This window comes from Leopardus geoffroyi, chromosome D1 (genome assembly GCF_018350155.1).
Source record: "Leopardus geoffroyi isolate Oge1 chromosome D1, O.geoffroyi_Oge1_pat1.0, whole genome shotgun sequence".
NCBI classification, from domain to species: Eukaryota; Metazoa; Chordata; class Mammalia; order Carnivora; family Felidae; genus Leopardus; species Leopardus geoffroyi.
This window is the reverse complement of record NC_059329.1, coordinates 56750802-56773289: the sequence shown is the minus strand read 5'-3', so window position 1 is coordinate 56773289 and position 22488 is coordinate 56750802. Positions and strand designations below refer to the sequence as shown.

The 22488-nt window shown below is 54.6% G+C and overlaps 1 protein-coding gene across 6 annotated transcripts in view; it reads right to left on the bottom strand.

Annotated features, from left to right (window-relative positions):
* The window catches only part of ARRB1 (arrestin beta 1), a 76549-nt gene extending 54795 nt beyond the window's left edge, over positions 1-21754 (bottom strand). For 2 of the 6 annotated variants that reach the window (XM_045483992.1, XM_045483998.1), the window contains exon 1: positions 21128-21748. Coding sequence is in view for 2 of the 6 variants with exons in the window: in XM_045483995.1 (XP_045339951.1) it covers positions 21128-21147 (20 nt within the window). In the remaining 4 variants the exon portion in view is untranslated. Of the gene's footprint in view, positions 1-21127 lie in introns of all 6 variants that reach the window. The other 4 variants (XM_045483993.1, XM_045483991.1, XM_045483995.1 and 1 more) reach the window with 4 other exon arrangements.
* Between the last annotated feature and the right edge of the window lie 734 nt (positions 21755-22488).

The following is a 22488-nucleotide window of genomic DNA, read 5'->3' as shown; positions in this document are numbered from 1 at the left end:
GAAGGCTGGGGCTCAGGAGGGACCTCGACTCCCACTGCAACGCCCTACTTTGGTTGTCCAGAGTGCCAGCCCAAAAAAGACCGTCCGCTTTTTATAAATAAAATCGCGACAGATGTGACACTTCAGACCCATCCCAAACCCAGGCTCAGAGGTCTGGAGGTTAGAAAACACTGAGAACCCCAGAGCGCAGCCCCCTGACTTCTTCCATGACAAGCAGGCAAACAATAGCCTTACTAAGGTTCCCGAGAGCCCAAGGCACCAGCCCTCAAGACCTGGGTGTTTTCAAAAGCCATGAAGGAGGCCTGCCAGGTCCTATAGGGGAAACAGTGCCCACTCAGGCAGCTCTGAAAAGCAGGAGGTGAGGTAATTTCATTAACAGCTGGAGCTACAAGCAGCGTGGGAGGAGGCTTGATTCCTGCACCAAGACGAGACGGCGCTCCAGAGAACAGGCCCTGGGTCCGGCTCACGGCCCCAGCCTCGGAGAACAGCCTAGGCCTGGTGCTCAGTAACGAGCACATAGATAAAAATGTGAATGGGCCATAATAACAGCAGCTAGCATTCACGCAGTACTTACTTTGTGCCAAGTGCTATTCTAAGCACTTTACCAATATTAACTCATTTAACGCTCTGGAAAATTTGACAATTTCCATAATAAAAAAGATGAAGATCCCCATAATACGAACTTCATTATTCCCATCTCACAGATGAGAAAATGAAACAAAGAGGGGTTAAACAACCTGCCCAAGGCCACATAGCTTTGAATCCTGTCAGTCTTATTCTAGAACCCTTGGTCCTAACCGGTCCGCCATACTGCTTCCCACTGGACACCTGCACCTGTCACGGCATTCAATCCCACACCATCCTTTCTGCAGTAGTCTCGCCCCCACACCCCCGTCTCACCTCCAGCATCCCCTCCTAACCGATGCTGCCTTGTCTTCTTAGCAACTAAAAAAATATAATTCCTTGAGGTGAAATTCACATAACATAAAATGTACCATGCCAAAGTGAACAATTAGTGGCATTTAGTGCGTTCACAGCATGCAAAACTTCCTCCTCTATTTCCAAAACATTTCCATCCCTCCACAGTAAAATGCTTCACCCGTAAGTAGTTTCTTCTCCCCATCCTCCTCTCCCCCTTCCCCTGGCAACTACCGATGTCGACTTTCTGTGTCTACGGATGGATCTGTTCTGGACATTTCATATAAATGGATTCATACACACGTGACCTTTACGACTGGCTTCTTTCGCTTAGAACGATGTTTTCAGGGCTTGTCCATGTTGTAGCGTGTATCAGTATGTGATTCCTTTTTATGACTCAATACTATTCTATGGTTTGGATAGACCACAGGTGGTTTAGCCCTTCATCCACTGATGCATATTTGGACCATCTGTTTCCACTTTCTGCTGCCTTTTGACCCCACCAGGACTCTGCGGGTGAGGACTATTGTTCCATCTCGCTTCTAGAAGCAACACTGATGTTCATACGTGGTAGAGCACTGATTTGCATTGGAAGCCCCGGCCTGATGAACTAGGTGTTCTTCCCTAGAGTATCCTTGCCTCCCACCAGCCACTCACTCGCCCTGCAAGTCACACTTTTCCTGGGCATCAGTGCCAGGCACATGCCAGGTTCCGGGCCAGGTGCTGACCACCCAGAGTGGATGGTTCAGGCTAGGCCCCAGGGTCCACCAGGGCCTGAAGCTGTAAGGATGGGTTCCTGCCCAGCCCAGAGGTCCCAGGATCCAGGCACACCAGGTCCAAAATGAGTATAGGGGCAGGAGGACCCTGCTCCTTCCTCCCTGGGTCTTAGCTTTCTACCCTGGAGAGAAGGAAGATGGCCCCTGGCAGAATGTTCTAGAGTGCTTCACAGCGAGACTGTCGAGCAGAACAGGAATTGCTGAGCTGGAAGGGCCTCCAGAAAACACAGGACTCACAGCATGGAGTGGGGAGGAGCTGTGGACCAGGACAGCCATGAGGGTCTGCCCTGCCAATCTGTCATATCACCTCTCAGACATAAATGCACTAGAAAAAGTCCTTTGCCAGGAATGCCCAGTATACATCCCTGCTGTAACTTTGAGCCAAACCTCGTCTGAGCCTTCTCTGCACAGAGGTAGGGGCTTGGAAATCTAGAATTCCAGATCCTAGGTTGGGAGGAGTGAGTTGACTTCAGACAGCCCTTCCTTTTGACAACTTCCCCTCAGGCCACCTCTCTGTGTAAGACGGTGTGGCTATGAACAGTAGACACCCAGAGAGGCCATCTCGTGCCTGGCCCTCCAAGAAACCGCCTCTGCCACACATTTGCCTGTTAATGGGACCATCCTGAGGGAGTCTCTGGCATTCAATGTGGAGACAATCTGGACTCAGCCCAGTGACTCATAGTCACCACTGCCTCCTTAGGCCCCCTTCACACAGGACAGGGGCCTGACAACTATGTAGTGAATGAACGAGTGCATGAATGAGTGAACGCACGAACAAACAATCCCTTGGTGATTTCCCAACTTCTGGCCTCTCTTTTCCAGTCTGTTTTTCTACACAGCTGCCATGTGAATCTTCAGCTCCTGCCTCCCCTGTGAGCTGTGTGGCTTTAAACAGACTGCTTCATTTCGCTGAGCCTCGATTTCTCCATCTGCAAACAGGGAGTCGTCTTGTGGGTAATGAGGAGGATGAAAAGAGAAAGCATTTGCCCAGCACCTCAAGGGCTAAGGAACGGTCCAGGAAAAGCAGTTGAAGGAAAGCTGTTTCTCTCTGGCACCCCACCCCATCCCACACCTCTGGGCCCTGATCCCCTGATCTCTCTGTGTTCTAAAGGCTGGAGGAAAGAGCCAAGCCCCTGAGCTGGCCCCTGGCTGGATGTAAATGTTTATGCCAAGCCCAGCCTCCCAGGGACAAGTTATTTGCTCTGCCTGTAATTAATTGCAGTAGGCCCGGCTGGGTAATAAACTCTGCCGGGGAAATATAAACAGTTTGCACAGAGCTCCAAATCCTTTGTGAGGCCAGCAGAGAGGGTCTGCAGGAATGGAATATTCTCCCAGCCAGAAGAGGAAGACCCCTAAAGATCATTTGAAAAACAGCAGCTGCCATTATTGGGTGCTTACCTTGTCCTAGGCACGGTTGAGCCCCTGATTATTTGGTACCACTGTTTTCTCCATTTTATTTATTTATTTTTTAGGTTTATTTATTTATTGCAAGAAAGAGAGGGAGAAGGGGAGGGGCAGAGAGAGGAGAGAAAGGATCCCAAGCGCAGAGCCTGACGTGGGGCTCGAACTCAGAACGGTGACATCATGACCTGAGCCGAAACCAAGAGTCAGACGCTCAACTGATTGTGCCACCCAGGCGCCCCTCCCCATTTTAAAGGGGAGGAAACTGAAGCTGAAAGAGGCAGGGTGACTTGCCCCAGCGAGAAAGTGGCTGGGCTGGAAGGGACACCAAGCCTGTTTTCAGAATAGTGGGGGGGAAGGCAGCCATTCATTCAACAAAAATGTATGTGAATCCCCCAGGTACTGGGACCAGAAGGAAAGAAAAGAAAGTCACTGTAACAGAGGGTGATAGCAAATTACAAGTGGCCATTCAAGCTCTGAGGGGAAGAGACCACCCAGTATGCCTCCAGCAGGAACATGTAGTAGGTGTGCAATAAGTGAGTTTCTGGCTAAAACTTCGCGCTCTTCTCCTTGAGCCAATGGAGCTTGTCGCCAAGCAGTTCAAGGAGTCTTGAAGACACTGTGTCAGGGCTGGGGGTGTAATGATGGGTGAATAAAACATGACCTTCTCTCCCAGGGAGCCCAATCCAACTGAGGGTATGCACACATGGGTAAAGGAATAGAATGCAAGACAGGTTGATGAGGGTCATGGGGCAAGAGAGAGGGATAATCAGTATTTACTGAGCACGATACTATGTGCCAGGCACTGTGCAAAGCCCTACATTATCTCATTTAGGCCTTACAACAATCCGGGCAGGGGGAGAGAATATTATCACACCCATTTTAAAGATGAGAAAACCGAGGTGCGGCAAGATTACACAACTGTCGCAAGGACAGAGACATAAGCAGTAGTGGTAGTGTTTGAAACCTGGCCTTACACCAAAGCCTATGTTCTTTTCTCCCCACCCCCCGCTGCTCCTCCCTCTCTGAAGGGGGCACCGAAGTTGGGAGGGACGAGGCAATCACCAGTAAGCTCCCTTCACCTCTCCCCACCTCGGCGCGAGGGTGGAGGACGTGGGAAACAGCGCACCCTGCTGGCCGGGTTTCCTTCCTAAGCCAGAACGGTCAGTTTGCCTGCCAGGGCAGCAGAGCTTTCCAACAAAACCAGTCAGGCTGGTTACCTCCCACCCAACCCCCCTCCCCCCACCCCCCCCACCCCCCCAGGAGCAGACTTCCATTCTGACCTCTCCCACAAAAAGGCCACTCAGTTTACAACTGTTCCTTCCCAGGGAACTGTATTTCACAGCTTATAAACACTTTCCAACGTCTTAGCTCATCTGACCACCACCACCCCGCCCCAGCAGCTCGTGTCCCCAGCACCCAGCAAGAGGCACAGCAGGGTGCATGTGAATGTGACAGGCAGTGGACTGGCTCCACCCCAATGCCCCCGACCCCACCCCCAGCGCCCCAACCCTCCCCACCGCACCCCTGCCCATCTCCATCCAGCTTCCACCACCATTTACTGAGCTCCAGCGTCTGGGGTACATTGTTTAAACCTTTCCACAGCCTTTTCAGGTAGGTATTCTGTCCATGTTGCAGATGAGGAAGACTGAGGGCAGAAGGACCTTTCCAGGCTCTTCTTTACATAGCAAGTAGGATCCGCAGCTGGGCCTGTCCCAGAACCAGCTCCCCCCTGGGAGACTTTCAGGTCCTGCCTCAGCAGTGAGGACTCTAACTGATGACCAGGTCCACACGCGTGGGGTGAGACTGCTCTGAGCACACGTAGGGATGCGGCACCCACATCCTGGCACAAAGGACCACTTGGCCTGAGCAGGGGCAGATCCAGTCTTGGATGAGCTCATGTAATTTGGAAGTTCTCTTAAAAAAAGGACAAGGAGAAGGAGAAGGAGAAGGAGAAGGAGAAGAGTACAAAAATGTCTTCCTTTGGCGCCTTTCACAAAGCGTCCAAGCACGTGGACAGCGCTAGGCCTTGGAACGGGCCCTGGAGCACAAAGGGCCCGAAGATGAAGCTGCACCAGCCTCATGGTGAACCCGCCTCTGGGCTGGAGGAAGGGCCCAGAGGCGATCCGAACACCACCCGCCTTCACAAAGGCCCTGCCTCCAGCCCAGCAGACAGAGGAGGCTCCGGAGGACATTCCTTCTTCTTGTCACGCGTCCTGCTGCTACTAAACCCTCCCTGCAATTGGGCCATGTCTGTCTGTCTGTCTCCCTCTTGCCATGGTTTCAGAAGAAGCGGAGATCATCTGAGCACAGGGCCAACCCACAGAGTACGTACGCTCACACAGATAGCACCGCTGGCTTTCTTTGTGATCCTGGAGCACATCCCCAGGAGGATCTTCTATGCCTGGGTGGGCAGGGTCATCCCCCACCTGTGCCTGGAAGCCCAGGCCAGCAGGAACAGCCTTGGCAAGAGCCCCATCCCCAAATATTCAAAGGATACAACACTGATTATCAAGTGTTCCCGCATCCCACATCCCATTTGGCCCCCACATCAGCCCTGGGAGGTATGCAGAGCCAGTTTTATTGTTCCCACTTACAAAAAGGGACAACAAATGGCATTCACTGGACCTATGCTGTGCTAGACGTGCCAAGGGGCCTTCCACAAGTCACAACTCACAGACACCCTGGCAGGAAGGGCCGATCCCCAGGGAACAGGTGGGGCACTGAGGCCTAGCTCGGTCTCTGGGCCAGGACCTGAGAATGGGGCTGCAGTCCTGCTCTCCCATCTCCCAGCCCAGACCTCTGCGCAGTATCTTCGCAGTCTGGAGTGGCTAGCTCAGAAGGCAGACAGGCTGGAACACAGTGGGCTGAGTGAGGAACATGAGGCCTCCTGCTTCCAAAGCAGAGGAGCAGCTGGTGGCTTCTCACAGGCCTTTCTAGCAAAAGCGGATCGGCGATTGCCTTCCCCTCTCTGGCTGTGTCAGAGGAAGAGTGCATAGGCCCTGGAAGCCTGAGACCTGCTTGAAAGCAATAGCCTCACAGACTCAGGACCTGTGTCTTCCTTCATGCTGCCACGCAGCAGAGGGCGCCATGCCCACCTCCCACCTTGCACCTTCCAGGGCTTCTAGTCCCTTCACAGGACCACCTCTCACCTGACAAGCCAGCTGCCCAGTGCTTGCTCTTGCCTGCCCTAGTCCTACCTCAGTCCTTCCTTCATGATTCATTCACTCCTCTATCCATTCTACAAACCCTCATGGAGAACGTAGTGTAGGGCGACCCACTGTCCCCATTCACCCAGGACCAAGGAGTTTCCCAAGATGTGGGACTGAGACAGTCCCAGGAAAACTGGGATAACAGATCACGCTGATGTACTGTTACTGTGTGCCTGGCCCTGTGCTGGCCACTGAGGACACACTGGACGTGGTCACTGCCCCCGGGAAGCTTCCAGTTGGAGAGTGGCTCTCACTCAATGAGGAACTATCAAAGGCACCTGCTTAGCACCTCACGCACATTATCAACTGCAATCTTAGGAGGAAGGTATTATCATCTCCATGGTATACATAAGACAACTGAGGCTCAGAAAAGTGACCTGACTTGCCCAGGGTTACAGAGCTATCAGTGACATGCCAAGACTTGAACTCTGATCCATTGAGACAGATAAAAGAAAGGGCAGGTTTGTTCCAGCATGAACATTAATTAAGAAGACAGAAAAATATAAAGATATGTTTTATTTAATCAATTTTGTAGTCCCCAGTATTTGGCATGTCCTAGAGGCTCAGAAAATGTGTGTGGAAGGAAGGGAGGGAGAGAGGGAGGGAGGGGAGGGAGTAGGCAGGGAGGGGAGGAAGGGGGGAGAGAGGGGAGGAATGGGGGGGAGAGACCGGAGGGAGGAGATAAAGGAGACAGGAAAGGAAAGGAGGGAGGAAGGGGAGGGACTAAGGGGAGGGAGGGAGAGGGGGAGGGAGGGCAGGGCAGGAAGGGAGGGAAGCACGCGCCTGATTTAATCACCTTCAGGCTAGGAGATCCCAACCCCCAATTCAAAATACATATATTTCCCTTTTCATAGCCAGTGTCAGCTGTTTTCTTTCAGCAGCAGGGCCAGGAAGGAAGTGAGAAGAGGGAAAGAGTGCTTCTCTTTTGGGTCAGCAGCTCAGGGCTCACTTCCTCCAGGGAATTTTTTTTTTTAATTTTTTAAAAAATATTTTTATTTATTTTTGAGAGAGATAAGAACACGAGCAGGGGAGGGGCAGAGAGAGAAGACACAGAATCCGAAGCAGGCTCCAGCCTCTGAGCTGTCAGCACAGAGCCCAATGCGGGGCTCAAACTCATGAACCACAAGATCATACCTGAGCTGAAGTCGGATGCTGAACTGACTGAGCCACCCAGGCACCTCCCTCCAGGGAATCTTAAGTGACTCACACCCCCACCTAATTCTGGCCCTAACTTATTTGAGTACAACAGCCACGTGTATCACAAGTGTGTGTATGTGTGTGCACATGTGCGTACACACATGGACGTGCGTGTGTGTGCAAATATGCATGTGGTGCTTGTATTCTTGCTTTAATTCACTTCTACAAACCTAGGCCTCACCTGGCTGGGCCAGCCCTATCAGGAGCTGGGGGTCCAAGAGGTACCAAACACTTGTCTGCGCTCTAACATGGAAAACTGACATGTCAGCAGCTAACCATGATGATGCAATGAGCCATCATGGAATCGTACAAGGTGCAAGGGAGCACGGAAGAGGGCACTGATTGCCTGGGCAGGGAGCACCAAGTCAAGGGAAGGAGTCGTGCCTAAGCATGCAGTAGGTGCTCCGTACAACAGATCAACTGAACTGCACTGAGGTTAGGTTCAACCTGAAAATATAAGGGAGATATCGTCAGAGGAAGAAGGTATTCCAGACAGAGACCAGCTCGAACAAAGGCACAGTGTGGATAAAGTGTGAAGACTGTGGAGGAACATCCAAAAAAAAGTCAGTGCAGCCAGAGTGTTTGCTGTGGTGGGGAGAGCTGGGACAGGAGCACTGGAAGGAAGTTTGGCATAGATCATGAAAGACCCCCAATGCACCCCACCCTGCACCCCACGAATGTGGACTATCCTACAGGAAATCGGGAGAAACTAGCCAGGTTTGTTTTTTTTTAATTTTTTTTAACGTTTATTTATTTTTGAGACAGAGAGAGACAGAGCATGAATGGGGGAGGGGCAGAGAGAGAGGGAGACACAGAATCTGGAACAGGCTCCAGGCTCTGAGCGGTCAGCACAGAGCCCGACGCGGGGCTCGAACTCACGGACCGCGAGATCGTGACCTGAGCCGAAGTCGGACGCTTAACCGACTGAGCCACCCAGGCGCCCCCAGGTTTTTTTTTTTTAATGTTTGTTTTATTTATTTATTTTGAGAAAGAGAGGTAGAGAGCGAGCAGGAGAGGGGCAGAGAGAGGGAGACAGAGTCTTAAGCAGGCTCTGCACTGCCAGTGGGGAGCCTGGCGTGGGGCTCGAACTCACAAACCTGAGATCATGACCTAAGCCGAAATCAAAAGTTGGACCCTTAACTGACTGAGCCACCCAGGTGCTCCCCAGTTGTTGTTTTTTTATGTTTATTTATTTTTGAGAGAGAGAGTGTGTGTGTGAGCAGGAAAAGGGCAGATAGAGAGGGAGACAGAGGATCCGAAGGAGGCTCTGCGCTGAGAGCGGAGAGCCCGATGTGGGGCTCAAACTAACAAGCTTTGAGATCATGACCTGAGCTGAAGTCGGATGTTTAACTGACTGAGCACCCCAAAACTGGCCAGTTTTTAAGCCGGGGGGTGGAGGGGGGGGAAACAGAGTCAGATATGAATTTCAGAATAAGAGGAGGGTTTGGGGGGCGTCTAGACTGAGCAAAGGGACAGCAGTCAGAAGACTAGTGTAACAGTCCAGGCCAGAAGGGGGGCTTGGCCTGGGCCAGTGGCAGTGGAATGGGGAGAAGAAAGGCACTTTAGTGATAGGGGCACGTATCCGTCAGCATCTGGTTGGGTGTCCTGAAGGTTAGGATTGGTGTTTCTCTTCTCCATGGAGCTTGGCACACCCCTGTCCCCAAACACTCCAACAGAAACTGAGGCTTGAGGGAGCCAGGTTGCTGTGTGGCCTGGGACAGGACTCAATCAGAGACTGAGTCATGGTTCTTTGTTTGAAAGTTCTTTTTTTATTTTTATTTATTTTTGATGTTTATTTTGAGAGAGAGAGAGAGAGAGAGAGAGAGAGAGAGAGAGAGAGAGCGCTCAAGCAGGGAAGGGGCAGAGAGAGAGGGAGAGAATTCCAAGCAGGTTCCACACTCCCAGGGCAGAGTCCGGACATGGGGCTCGATCCCACGAAGTGTGAGATCATGACCTGCCCCAAAACCAGGAGTCAGACGCTTAACCGACTGAGCCACCCAGGCGCCCCTGAAAGTTTTCCTTACCAAAAAACTTTACCTCTTCTGGGGGAGCAGGAGGGCAAAACTGACTGCAAAATAGTGACCATCAGAGATGACCAGATTGTTTCAAGTGTGCATACTGAGTGCCTTGCTGCTGAAGTCAGCCCTCTAAATGAGAAATGAATATGTGCATATTAACCACTCCATTATGCCATGTGATCATCTTTGTCATTTTTAGGATATTAAAAAAAAAAATCCCTTGCAAAGAAAAAGTTCTCATTACTGAGCTTAAAAATGCTTCCAGGTTTCTTCCACAGCCCTGGGGCAATAAAGACCCATAATAAAATCATCCTGCTAATGTGCTAGCTGCTTTCATTAGCACAGATACAACAGAGAAAGAATGGAAACTTTATGCCCAGAGGCTGAAAAGCTATTGGTAGCTTTTCACAAAGCTCTTGGTAGAGGAGAGGTGAGACCCAAAGCTATTGGTAGAGGGGAGGTGAGAACCCCCAGCCCACTGCTTCTCTCCACCAGGCGGCCACTGGGCCTCTGGCCTCTGTGTTCCCAGAAACAGCACTCAGAGACTCAGAAACAGTCACTCAGAGCTCAGAGGTGTCCCCACCTCCCCCGCCACCCCACAGCCCCAGAGCCTAGAGCTGTTTCTCAGACGACACGGTTTCCTATTTCACGGCCACCGCTTATCTGGGAAGTCATCAGACCCTCTCTGCTGGGTTTCCTCCACCGGAGGAAAGCCTTTGCTCCAGTGGCCCTCCGCCAGAAGAGACCTGGGCAGACCCTCGTGGCTGGACCTGGTGTCTCCTCCTATGTCCGTCCCGTTTCTTCTGTCCAGGCCCACTCACAGTGATGCCATGTAACAGAAGGTGGACTTTCACCCGAGATTTTGTGTCCTCAAGCAGTCTGCAGCCCCAGGACACCCCTAACCGACAGCAGAGGAAGTGAGTGTCTGACACCGTGCCTGGTACATAGAGGGTTCTCACGTATCTGACGAAGGAAGTCAGTCCTGGCTGAACACCGCCATCACAGATACGCCTCTGGCTCACCTCCACCTCACCATCCAAAGCCTGCTCCAGTGCCCCCCTTCCGAGGAGCTGCCTCTGACCCTTAACCACCGGGGTCGCTCTGCCCCTGATAGAAACTAATCCACGTCACCCCCTTCTTACAGTGTGCTGTGATGATCTATTTCCTCTCCCCTAGAAGACAGGAGCTGCACCAGTGCTGAGACTTGCATGTTTCATCCTCACGCCTCTGGTACCCGGCTCAGGGCCTGCGATGTGGCAGATACTCAGAATTTGTCCACAGGTACCTCCTTGGAAGGCGGGGGGGGGGGGGGGGGGGGGGGGGGGGGAGGGGGTTAAAAGAAATAAGCCAAGCCTGAAAAGGCCCAGCCCAGAGGAACCCCCACGGTGTTCTCTATCATGAAGTTCCCTGCCACCCCAAACCCAGGAGGGCTAGGCCCCAGCCTCTGAGAAAGGGTCTTAGGTGGGAGACAGGAGCAGAGCTGCTCCCTAAATCAGCCTCCCACCAGGAGACGCAGGCAGGCCACCGGGGTGGGCCAGGTGGCTTGGGGACATGCCTTGAGTGGAGGTCGAGTGCTCAAGAAATGTCTGTGGAACCCAGTGGAGCAGACCGAAAAATGCTATTCGTTCTTCTGGCTGCAGAGAGGCCAGGTCCCCTCTGGGGGCACTTCACACGCAAATTATCTCAGGACACGGCCTATTCCTCTAATGAGGCTTCTCCCCTTTGTGGCTTTGCTCCCAGGAATGTGGTGGGGGGGGGCGGTGGTGATACACAGAGCCAACCTCCGTGGCCATGGCCCACACTAAGGCCGAACACACAGCCCTCCTCCCGAAATGGTGTGGGCAGGCACGTACCACCCAGCCAGGCAGGGGATGGTCACATTGACCTCTCAGGCCCAGGAATCCTGAGCAAAGCAGCGCCTGCCTCCTCCTGGGCCCCTCTGGGGAGGAATGAAAGAAGGAAGCGGGGAGTTGGGCTGTGTTATGTAACCAGCTTCCTTGGAGTCAGAGGCCCTAGCTTGTCTGTCATAGCCCAGCGTTGCAGGGAGAGGCTGGGGGAGGGGGAGGCGGCTTTCTTCCCTCCTTTGCTGTCTCTCCTCCAGACCTCAGCAGACCTCCTAGGCAGGCGCTGCTTTCCAAGCGCCTCAGCTCCAAGCAGGCACCCCCGCTAGGGGTGTTGTTGTCTGAATGTGTGAAACAGTGGCCTGCTGGCTTCCCTGCTAGAAAACCTGGCTCTAGACTCCACAGCTGCACCTGGGCGCATGGGGTAAGGGAGAGAGGCCTGGGGCTCTCCACGAGGCCCACCCCTGCCCCCGGCTTCCTGTCCCCCAAATTCTCCCTGCTTCCTCCTACAGAATCTGTAAGAGCGAGGGGCCAAAAGGTGGGGACGCTCAGGCTGCCCCAGCACCACGCTGCTCTGCCCCTCCCTGGCCCTGGGCAATCTCACTTCCCTTTCGTGAAGTCATCTGAACTTCTTTTCGGGCCCAGTGCAACCCCCCACCTCCACATAGTCAGCTGTGTGCACAGCGCTGTTCAGGACAGGAGAAGGGAGGGGATGCGGGAGAGAGGGGAGCACAGAGAGCAGCAGAGATCCACTCCTGGTTTTGAAGGATAGCAACGACTTCATCGAATCCTGACCCTCTCAGCCACGGCAACCACATGCAATAGGTGATATTATCACACCTATTTCACAAAAGAGAACACTGAAGCCCAGAGAGTTTAAGACCCTTACCCACAGTCACAGAGCTAGCGTGCGATATTGCTGGACAGCAAAGCCGAGTCTGTGTGACTCGACCCCATGGCTCTACCTTTGGGGGATGCTATTTGGGAAAGGCCTAGGCTGTTGAGAGACACTGTGCGGCCTTCACTGGTCACTTGCTGAGGACACTAGTTTGGGAACCACAGGACAGTCATAAGGACAGGGACAAGAGCATGACAGAGGCCGAGGGCTTTCCTGTTGCCAATAGTCTTCCATCCTGATGAAGCTACAGGCACTCAGTCTCAGGCTGGATGACACCCACACACTGCCTGCCCCTTCTAGAAGACAGGGCTGCAAGCGGCCAAGCTATCAAGCACAGAACACAGCCTGCCCTCTATGCTCTCTCCTGTTCTAGCTGCAGAACCGAGAAGGAAAGCACCCTACAGACCTCCTAGGCCAAAGCCCTTTCTCCTTCCTGCTTGACACATGGAGAAACTGAGGCCCAAAGAGGAAAAGCAGCTTATCCATGGTATCGGAGGGATGGTGAAGAAGTGGGGTCCCTGTATCCAAGGTCAGAGCCCCTGTCCTTGATTTATCTCACTTGGGTGCTGTCCCCAGATAGCACTCTCTCTCATCTGTCTGTGTGTCTGCCTCTCTCCCTGTTCCCCCACCCTCTCTCCCCACCTCCTGCTTTCTTTTCGCAGCTCTCCTTGCAGGCCCAGTGTCTGAAGCCTCCTTCACAGCATCCCTCGCCTTCTCACGCTCTTCTGAGCCTCACCACCCCCCTTTCCTTCCTTCCCCTCCTCAGGGCCAACGAGCAATTCTTGGGTGGTTTAATTAGCTGATTATGACCACAGCCTGCTGGATCCAGTGCCCAGAAGCTTGTCCCCAGTAATTAGGTGGGTTCTGAGTACTTGCCCAGTGGGAAGCCAATGGGTAGATCTCTCCAGCTGCATAAAGAGCTCCTTGATCGCTGGTGGGTCATCAGAAGCCATGGTCCCTGCCTCAGGCCAGGTCAAACCACACTGGATATCCTGTAGCTAGATCTAGATGTCCATCCTAAAGAGAGACTCCGTACTCACCCATGCCACAGTCCAGACCCAGGAAGGCTCAGGAAATGTCTGAGGAGGGGAATGGTGAATGGATGCCACACTCTGGGGGCCAGGAAGGGATGGCTTCATGGCCAGGGCACTTATTGAGGAAGCAGGATTTGGACAAGCCGTGAGAAGCGAGGATGGCATTCTAAATGGGGAAAGCAGCAGAAGCAACAGCAGGAAGGCTGGAATGAGCCACCGATCCCCGTGCCAGATAGCTCTGGTTACCAGAAAGCACATTCACCTAGCAAGGTAAAGCTGCTCATCCATTGACCTCCGCCCTTTGGGTCACAAACACACAAAGCCACTTCTAGACATTTCAAAACCAGCAAAGATGTCCCATTGTCCTCATCAACCACATTGCCCACCCCCACCCCCAAGTATATCTTTTCCCAGTGAAATACCTACATTCGGCCTCCTTCACTGAGCAAATATTTATGGAGCTCGGTGCCATGCCAGGTCTGCACAGGAACAGGGACAACAGACACAGGGCAGGTGTCCTTGGTCTCACACAGAGGACATCATAAGTGTGTAAATAAACAGGACCCATGGGTGGTGGGAGGGAGGGGATCAATGCCAAGAATGAGAGAGAGAGAGAATGGCAAAAAAAAAAAAAAAAAAAAAAAGTCACAAGGCACTTGGAAATCGGTGAGGACTTCCTGAAGGAGGAGGCCATATATGATCCAGGCCTTGAAGGACAGATAGGAAGGGCACTGTGTTGGGTCAGGTCACCACCTGTGTACTAAGGGCCAATGACAAAACAGGCTTGTGCTGAGACCTTCGAGGCCTCCAGCGTGAGTCAAACGGGGTCCCTCCCTAGGGGAGTTCACAGCCCGGGAGGCAGACCCGGTGAGAGGTCAGCTAAGAGCTAACCTCAAATAACACTGCCCTTGCATCAGGAGACTTCTCTCTGAGCTTTACCTATTTTAATTCATTTAATCCACCAGACAACCTGGTGCAGGCACTATCACCACCCCATTGTGCAGAGCACCCCATTCTGCTACAGCAAAGAAAGGGTTAAATAATAGGGGAAGCCACAGAGCTAGTAAGTGGCCGGCGGGGGCGGGCACTTGAACCCAGGAACCCTGGTTCTTCCTAAAGGCTACCCACTATTATGCTAATCAATCTATGCTAATCAGGCTGAAGGCACTACCCGCAGCCACCCAGGCCCAACTCCCCAGAAGTCTCAGTCTCACTGGCCTATGACAGAGGCGTGAGCTTTGCCCAATCCCCCACTTCTGGCACCCCCTGGAAGAAAGGTCACCCCTACACTCACTAGCAGAACACAGGAAAGGAGTAACTCAAGGAGAGTTACCTCCTTGCCCATCATGGCTGATTTGACTTCCAAGGGATATCAAGATCCAGAGAGGGTGAACGTAGTGCCCAAGGTCACACAGCAATGATTAAGCATTAGAGCATACCTCTGGGACCCTCCTGAGATGGTGCATCCCAGCTGTCCACTCCCCACTCCTGCCCCCACCCCGTGCCTGCCCACTAATGGTACTGGAAGCAGGGGGGGGGGGGTAAAGGTGGAAAACAATCAGGAGGACCCGCTGTGGGGCCAGAGGCCCATGGCCACTATGGGAGAGATCTTCAGTCTCAACCAGGTCTGTATCCGTTCAGTTTCTGGACCTCTGCGTACGCTCCGGAGAGAGGCTGCACCCTGTCCCGCGACTGAACGCTCAGACCCGAGTGAGGAGCGTGTCTCCTGCTGGCCTGACATCAGCTACAGCACCCCACCTTGCTCCACGCTCTTTAGACCAACAGACAGATCCCTCTCCAGGTATGAGGGGCTCCCTTGGAATCAGCTGCCAGGCCCAGCCCAGCCCTAGGCAGAGACTCAGTCGCTGTCGTGACTTCAGTCACACAGAACACCAGGACCTGTCTGGTCCAGTCCCTGGAGCCTGGCCTCATCTGGCACCAGGTCTCCTGGGAAGGAACAAGCAGTTCCTCTAAAGTGGGCTAAAGATGGGCCAGTCCCAGAAAGGAGGAGACGTCTCCAGAGAGATGACCCTGCCAGGGCCCCTTGGGGAGGGAGGGAGGGGGCTGGGACAACAGACTCCTTTGTTCCCCTCTCAAAAGCAGCCACCCTGTCCTGCCCCACCCCCCTACTGTTGTACACCCCCCTACTAGGACTCAAGCCATTCCTGGGGCAGGACGAATCCTGCACACAGGAAAGAGAGAGGGTGCCTGAAACTATCAGAGATAATATCTATTCTAATCCCAAGGCTCACACTGGAGACACGCCCCATCCTCTGTGGGAGACAGGGCTTCCTCCTGCAGAAGCCTGTCTGATGGAGGAGAAACCGGCTTCACTCCCAGGAACCCCATTCTGATAGCGATGGTACATCCCCTTCCCTAAGGACTTCACAATCGGATGGAGGAAACTGTTCCTCCCCCACCCTCCCAACCTAGTCTAATGTGGGAAACATGGCTTTCATCCTTAGAATTCTCTAATGGAAAAGACTTAATATTAGCCCTTAGGATGCCCCTGGGCTGAGAGTAGAGGCAAGAAGGGAGGAAGGAGTTCAGTCCAGTCAACAAATCCTTGCCAGGCATCTCCAATGAATCAGATTCAGGGGTGGAAAATGGGCCAGCAAACAGAAAATAGAAATAGCCCCAAACCACAAGGAGCTCACCAACTGGGGAATAAAAACACCTGGGGTATGAATAAATGTGTGAGAGAGTGCCAAGAAACTCACCCACCCTAGCACCCAAGGCCTACTCACCAGGGCTGCCAAGACCCCAGTGACCCCCATACACTACTGCACCTGCACCCATGGTCTGCACTTTCTGTCTAGATCGCCTGGCCTTCCCCATGCCCCAGGACCTGCTCAGAGTGCACTTCCTCCGGGAAGGCTTCCCCAAGTCCCCCAGCCCGAATCAGATGCCAGGAGCCAGCACGGACAGCTTCCCCTGTGACCAGCTCACATTTCTGCAATGTCCCTCCCACTCCCAGCTGAGCCTGAGCCCCCAGGTTCCCACACCTCTGGTTCCCACCACCCGGGGCCCAGGGCTTTCCTCCAAGAGGCCCACCCCAGCTCCAAGCATGAGGAATAGCAGAGTCCTCCCCTCTGCTCTGCCCCTGTGCCCCTGTGGCCCAGCTTTGCCCTCACCCCATCCAAAGCCCTGTCCCCAAGTCACCAGCCACTGCCTTCTAGCCAACTCCCACGAGTCTCTCCCAAGGTCCGTCCCCTCTCCCCCCTCAGACATCAGTGCTCTCCAAGGCCCTAGCTATCCCTAATTCTCCTCTCTTCACACACCATACGTCTTCCCTGCACCACTTCTAAACCCAAGACTTTCAAATCCCCAGCTCCTTCCTCCAGGAGACTGACCCTACCCCAGGAGCCTGACCCATCCATGCAGAAGGTGTCTTCCTCAACTTCCAGTCTGGCTCCCTGCCAAGCTGCCCCCTCCCTGCAGGCCTCAGAGTGATAGATGGCCCAGCAAGGTCACTGCAAAAGCAGCAGAAGATGGCTTGGCTGAGGCCAGGGGGCCACTTGGGTTGTGTTGACGCTCCTCCACCCCCTCCACCCCCCCCACCCCCCCACCCCGCTGCCTGCTGTTTTTCCACTGTCACAGCCCTGAGGGGTAATAAGCCCCCTGAACCAATGGCAATGGAAAGCTTCAGCCTCGGGCAAGGATGCCCAAACTTGGACGGAGGAGAGCCGTGGAGAAGCCCAGAAGCCAGCCTAGAATCAGGGCCCAGAGATGGTAAGTCAGGCTCAACCCTCCCACTCCCAGCAGCCCCAGAAGCATCCCTGGCCAAAGCCACAGGACTTCCCCATCTTCCAGCCAAGATAGGTCACACAGAGCTTAACCGCCAAGAGAGATGACAGCCAAGGTTCAGAGAGCTGGTGATTACGTGTCCCCATCACACCCACCCTCCTCCCCTTCCAGCGAAGAAAACTTCATAAACATCTGTAGGAAAGAGAATTCCATTCCATCGCATTGTGTCTCAGGAAGTCCCACCTGTTGCCCAACTCTGATTGATCCTGTTGCCAGTTGAGTTAGGAGAAACAGCAAGAACCAGAAGGGATGCACGACTTGAGAATGGAGCTGCCAGGGAGGCGGGGAGGCCAACCGTGGGCCAGACAAGCCCTCTCCCCCCCCCCCCCCCGCCCCGCGTGAAAGCACGATGCAGCAGAGGGCTCTGCGAACAGACAGGGCTGGGTTCAGAAGCTTGTCGGCTGCATGGCAAGGGACAGATTACTTAATCCATCCTAGTCTCTTTCCTCATCTGTGAAAGGGAATAACAGTCCCTACAGCAGCAGGAACCCTGGGAGATCCAAATGAGACCGTGCATGTAGGTCTCCTGACATATCAGACACCCAAGCAGTCAGGCTAATGGACACCACCTCTTTATTCATATTTCTCAGCTGCTTCCTCTCCACAACCTTAGCTCAGATCCCTCCCTCTTCCAGGCTCCTCCTCAGCCTCCTCATGGGTTTCCCTGTTTCTGCCATCCACCCCCTGCCACATCCCTCTGGAAGGGAAATCTGCTCGCATCCCTCCCCTCACAACCCCCTCTGAATCACCACGCGCTTCAGGACAAAATCCTCTCTCCTTAGCTTGACATTCAAGGCTGTGGCTGACTAGTCAGTGTTTATCTCTAAGGCTCACCCATCATCGCCAGCCCAACCCGCAGGCTGTACACGTTGCTTCATGCCTCCCAGGCTTCGCACATTCTGCCCTCAGCCAGGAATGACATCCCCAGTGCCACCACCTGGGCCTCCTCGGCCTTCCAGGTGAAGTTCAGTAGCTCCAAAGCCACCTGGTTCCTGGGAAAGCTTCCCTCACCATGCCCCCTGCTGGGACTGGCGTGGGGACTCCTCCTTAGGCCTGCCACAGCACATGTCACCCTGCGTTATAATCACCTGCTCTGCTCTACGTCCCTTGGGGACAGAGTGGGGCCATTTCTGTCTGAAGCCCCAGCCCCTGACACTCAGTCAACATTTGCTGAATGGATGTACGATTGCTCCCAGAGCACCTTGTTGGAGCAGTCATCATACATCTGCCTTGTAACTAACCCCATCTCATCAGGCAGATGAGAGTCTCCTTGACCCTGGGAGTTCCTAGGGGGCAGTGACAGTTTCTGACTAATTTTGTCACTTTCATATGGGGAGTGAGCCCAGATACAGAGATGGGTGCCATGACTCCTGATCTAGATAGAGTCCTGGGTATTTGCAATTTCTTCTTCTAGGTCAGAGACAAAGTAAAAGCCCATGGCCTATGGAACAAGGCAAGGCACAGCCCATTACTGAGTTTGCCCTTCTCTTCCAAATGACTCAAGAAACCTGTCTGAAAGCGGGAGGGAGGCTTACTGGGGCTACTGGGGAGAGGGGGAGAGGGCGGAGGGGGTGGAGGGAGCAGGGCCACCATTCACTGAGTGGAGTTTAGCCAAGCCTGGACTCCAGGCTTCAGGCAGCACCTCTTCCCCTGCCCAGCAAATTCCATAAACTCAAAAGAGCCTTGACAGTTTTTTTAGTATTGACAGCTCCAATTTACAGATAGGAAAACTAAGGTCCAGAAGGGTGAAGACAATTGCCCGAGGTCCCCCAATGAGTTAGAGGCAAGCAGAGGGAGTCATGGAAAAGGTCCTGACCCCAAAGATAAGGTCTCCAACAGGTACCTGGCTGCTCCTGGTGTCCCCATCCCGCTGACAACCTACGCCAGCAGGGGAGCAATGACACTCCTCCTCTAATCACAGAGAGGCAAACCAGGGCCCAAGAGGGGCTGAGTCACCCTGATGGCGAAGCAGCATACAAGGAATAAAGGAGAAGACCCAGGGCTGCTAACCCTCACGGGGAGAAAAGTCTAACCTCAATGGTGAGGAAGATCTTGGCTTTGGGGGACGTGGACACAGAAGACAGAGGCACACATCCTCCTGCCGAGGACAGAGACCTGGGCCACAGTGCCGGCCAGCCAGCTGCAATGAGGACTAGTCATCAAGGTGAATGCAGACACCTCTCTATCTCCTGCAGCCTCCCCCACCAGCCTGGGCCTCCATACATACAGCAGGGCACCCCACTCTGGCCTTTACCCCATGAAGGGCTTGGCAAGGCCCAAGGGCAGGCCACAGAGAAATGGACCAAGTAGACTCCAGCCTCTGCCCTGCTTCCGGTGCCTCTCGGCCTTAAGCAAGTCAGGTAACCTCTAACACTCTGGTTCCTCTTCTGGAAAACAGGAAGAAGAAAATTAACCTCTTTGTAGAGCCGTCAGGAGGATGGCTAGGAAGCAGTTTCTAAATTACTTCCAAGCCTCAGTTTCTTCTTCTGAAACGTGGAAATAATCCCTGGAGGATCTTTCTCATGCCGTCGAGAAAGAGGGCCAGATAAAAGTCAGTGTGAAATTGCTTGGTCGCGGTAACAAAACGTGATGACCACTGGGGTCATTTCTTCCTAATCTATTTGCTCCTTTGGGGTAGGAATAGGTCGTGCACATCTTTGATCCCCGCACTATGCCTAGTACACGGCAGACACTCAATAAATGATTATTGAAGGCAAGGAGACCGGGGGGGGGGGGGCGGAGAGAGGGAAGAGAAGAGGGAGAAGTGGGGTACAAGGATAGAAGGTAAAGAAAGAAAAAGATGAAAAAGGGGGGTGTAAGAGGGGTAAGGGGGGGGAGATGAGGGAGAAGCTTCTACTAGCACTTAAGGGAGTGGACAGAGTGAAGGGATATAGATGGGGTGACAAACCTGGGTGCCTGATCAGGGCTGGTCTTGGTCTAGAGGGGCTGCCCTACCCCAGCCTCCTCCCCCTTTTGGTCCCAGTTTTCCATTTCAGAGGCAAAGCCTCTCCCTTTCTGAGCCAGGGCAAGCTCCTACAAAGATAGGAACCCCTCTTCCCACCCCAGCCTGAAAGAGATCCTGGCCAGCCACCCCAGGCCTCCAGAGGTCAGAGGGAAAGGAAACAGAGTGGACAGGATGCATTTTTCCCAGGCTCCGGGGGGCCTGCCACCCCGTGTGATGTGTGTGTGCCACTTCTTGCCACGTGGGGACTGGAGTGTGTGTGTCAGCAGCCCCAGGGCCTGCTGGCTTGTGACCCTGGGGTACCACTCTGTGGAGGCATTAGCCTGACGTCTCTGTGGGGGTCAGTGCTGGGGTGGTCTTGCAAACACTGTGTTGGGGAGACATGTGCCAGCACAAGTGTCCGTGTCCGTGAGGGTGCGCCTCAGTGAGAGTGGTCATTATAGTGAGTGCAAGGGACAGTGTATGCGTGTATCAGTGTAGGCCAACATGCGTGTGCCAGGATGAAGGCGTAGAATTGATATGTGTTGGAGCGTGACCTGTATGTGCCAACCTGACTGTCAGTAAGAATGTGTTCACAAGTGGGTACCAGTGAGCGTGACAGTGTGTCACTGTACGCGATCGGTGTGTGGCAGTGAATGTCAGTGTGTGTGCCTGCGCGAGTGTGCCCGCGGGTGAGTGTGTCCGTGTGTCCATGTGAGCGCGTGTGCCATTGTGTGCCAACCTGCCCCCTTGTGTCTCTGCGTCTGCTGGCCACTGCTGGGTGTCGGCAGCGAGTGAGTGTGTGTGAGTGTGTGTCCGTGGCGAGAAGCCGCGAGCCAGACAGGGCGGCCCCGGGTCCTCGCCTCTCGGTACCCCCGCCCACGGCCCCACGGCCCCACCGCCCCACCGCCCCACCGCCCCACCGCCCCGCCAGCGACCGCACAGGAGACCTCGGGCACGGGAGAGCTGCCTGCCGCGGGGCCAGGCGTCAGCGCTCCCCGGGGTGACCCACAGGAACCCCCGCCCGTGCCCTCGCCCAGGTCGCCCCCCACGCGCACCGGGCCGGGCCGCCGCCCGCACTCACCGCGTCCCTTTGTCGCCCATGGTCCGCCGCGGCTGCAGGAGGTCCGAGGCGACAGCGCCCAGGCTGGAAAATCCCCGGCCGGCAGGAGGAGCGCGGGCCAGCCGGCTCCCGGCTCCCTGCTCCGCCTCCTCCGCTCTCCCGGCCGCCGCCGCCCCCGCCCCGGGCCCGCCCGCCGCGCCGCACAGCGCCCGGGCCGCGGCCAGGGGCGTGGAACAGTGCGGGAGGGTGCGTGTGCCTGCGCGTGTGTCTGCGTGTGCCTGCGTCGCGCGCCAGGGCAGGGCGGCTGGCGCGTCAGGGCCCCGAGGTCGGCATTGGGGGTCCGTGCGCCCAGCTGTGTGTGTGTGTGTGTGTGTGTGTGTGTGTGTGTGGTGTACGTGAGGGCGCACGCTGGGGTGTCTATACGTGCGCGTGTAGACACGCTAGTGTGCCGGTGCGTGTGCACGACCGTGTGCGCCGGCCGATTAAGGAGTGTGTTTGTGTGATGGAACGGTGTACACGTCTTTGTGCAGTTGTGTCTATGTGCAGGAGCGCTCCCCCGTGCACGCCGGGGGCAGCCTTTGTGTGTGCGGGAAGGTGGAAGCCCAAAGTCGGCCCACCCCAAGGCCGAGCTCCCTCCCTGCGGCGCCCCTGGTAGGGTGGGCGTGGGGGCCTGTCGGAGACCCCGGGTGCCTGGAACGACCTTAGCGCTATGCTCCACCCTCCCCCACCCCAACTCCCCGCCCTTCTGGAGAGATAACACCCAACAACCCAACAGGGACCGGAAGAAGGGGCCCAGGGGGCAGGAGGAGGCAGCAGTCAACGCTGGGGAACTGATGAGGGTGGGAGGGGACCGGAGGCCAGCAGGGGTGGTGGCAGTGGCTGCCCAGGAAGAGGAAGAAGTGAGCACAGGAGATAAGAAAGAAGCCTAGAGCTGGCCTGCTGTGGACTGGGAGTCTGACCTTGCCGGGTTAGCACAATGGAAAGGCCCCTACCAAGCTTCATGGCCTGTTTATGGGTGACACTGGACACGAGCCCTCTTCAAAAGGGCCCCAAAGGCGGAGAGTGAGATACCAGCTTGCACAATTGTTCACAGGTGTTTGCTGGCCTCCCCTGAGTGCCTGACGCTCTGTAGGTGCCCAGTAGATGTTAGCTTATCCCTCTGCAGACTTCTTGGTGTCCTGGAAAACCCTGGCTGGGATTCTGCTTTGTCAGAGGCCTCTTCCTGCTCTATGCTCAGTGGGAGAGTGTGAAGTCTTTCCCACCCCGCTCAGTGCTGGGATTTGGCTAATTGGACCAGACAGAGTCCTAACATTGGCATACTACTGGGAGGAAAGGAAGCTATCATTTACTCTTCTGTGATTGTGGGTCTGTAAACATCTCCA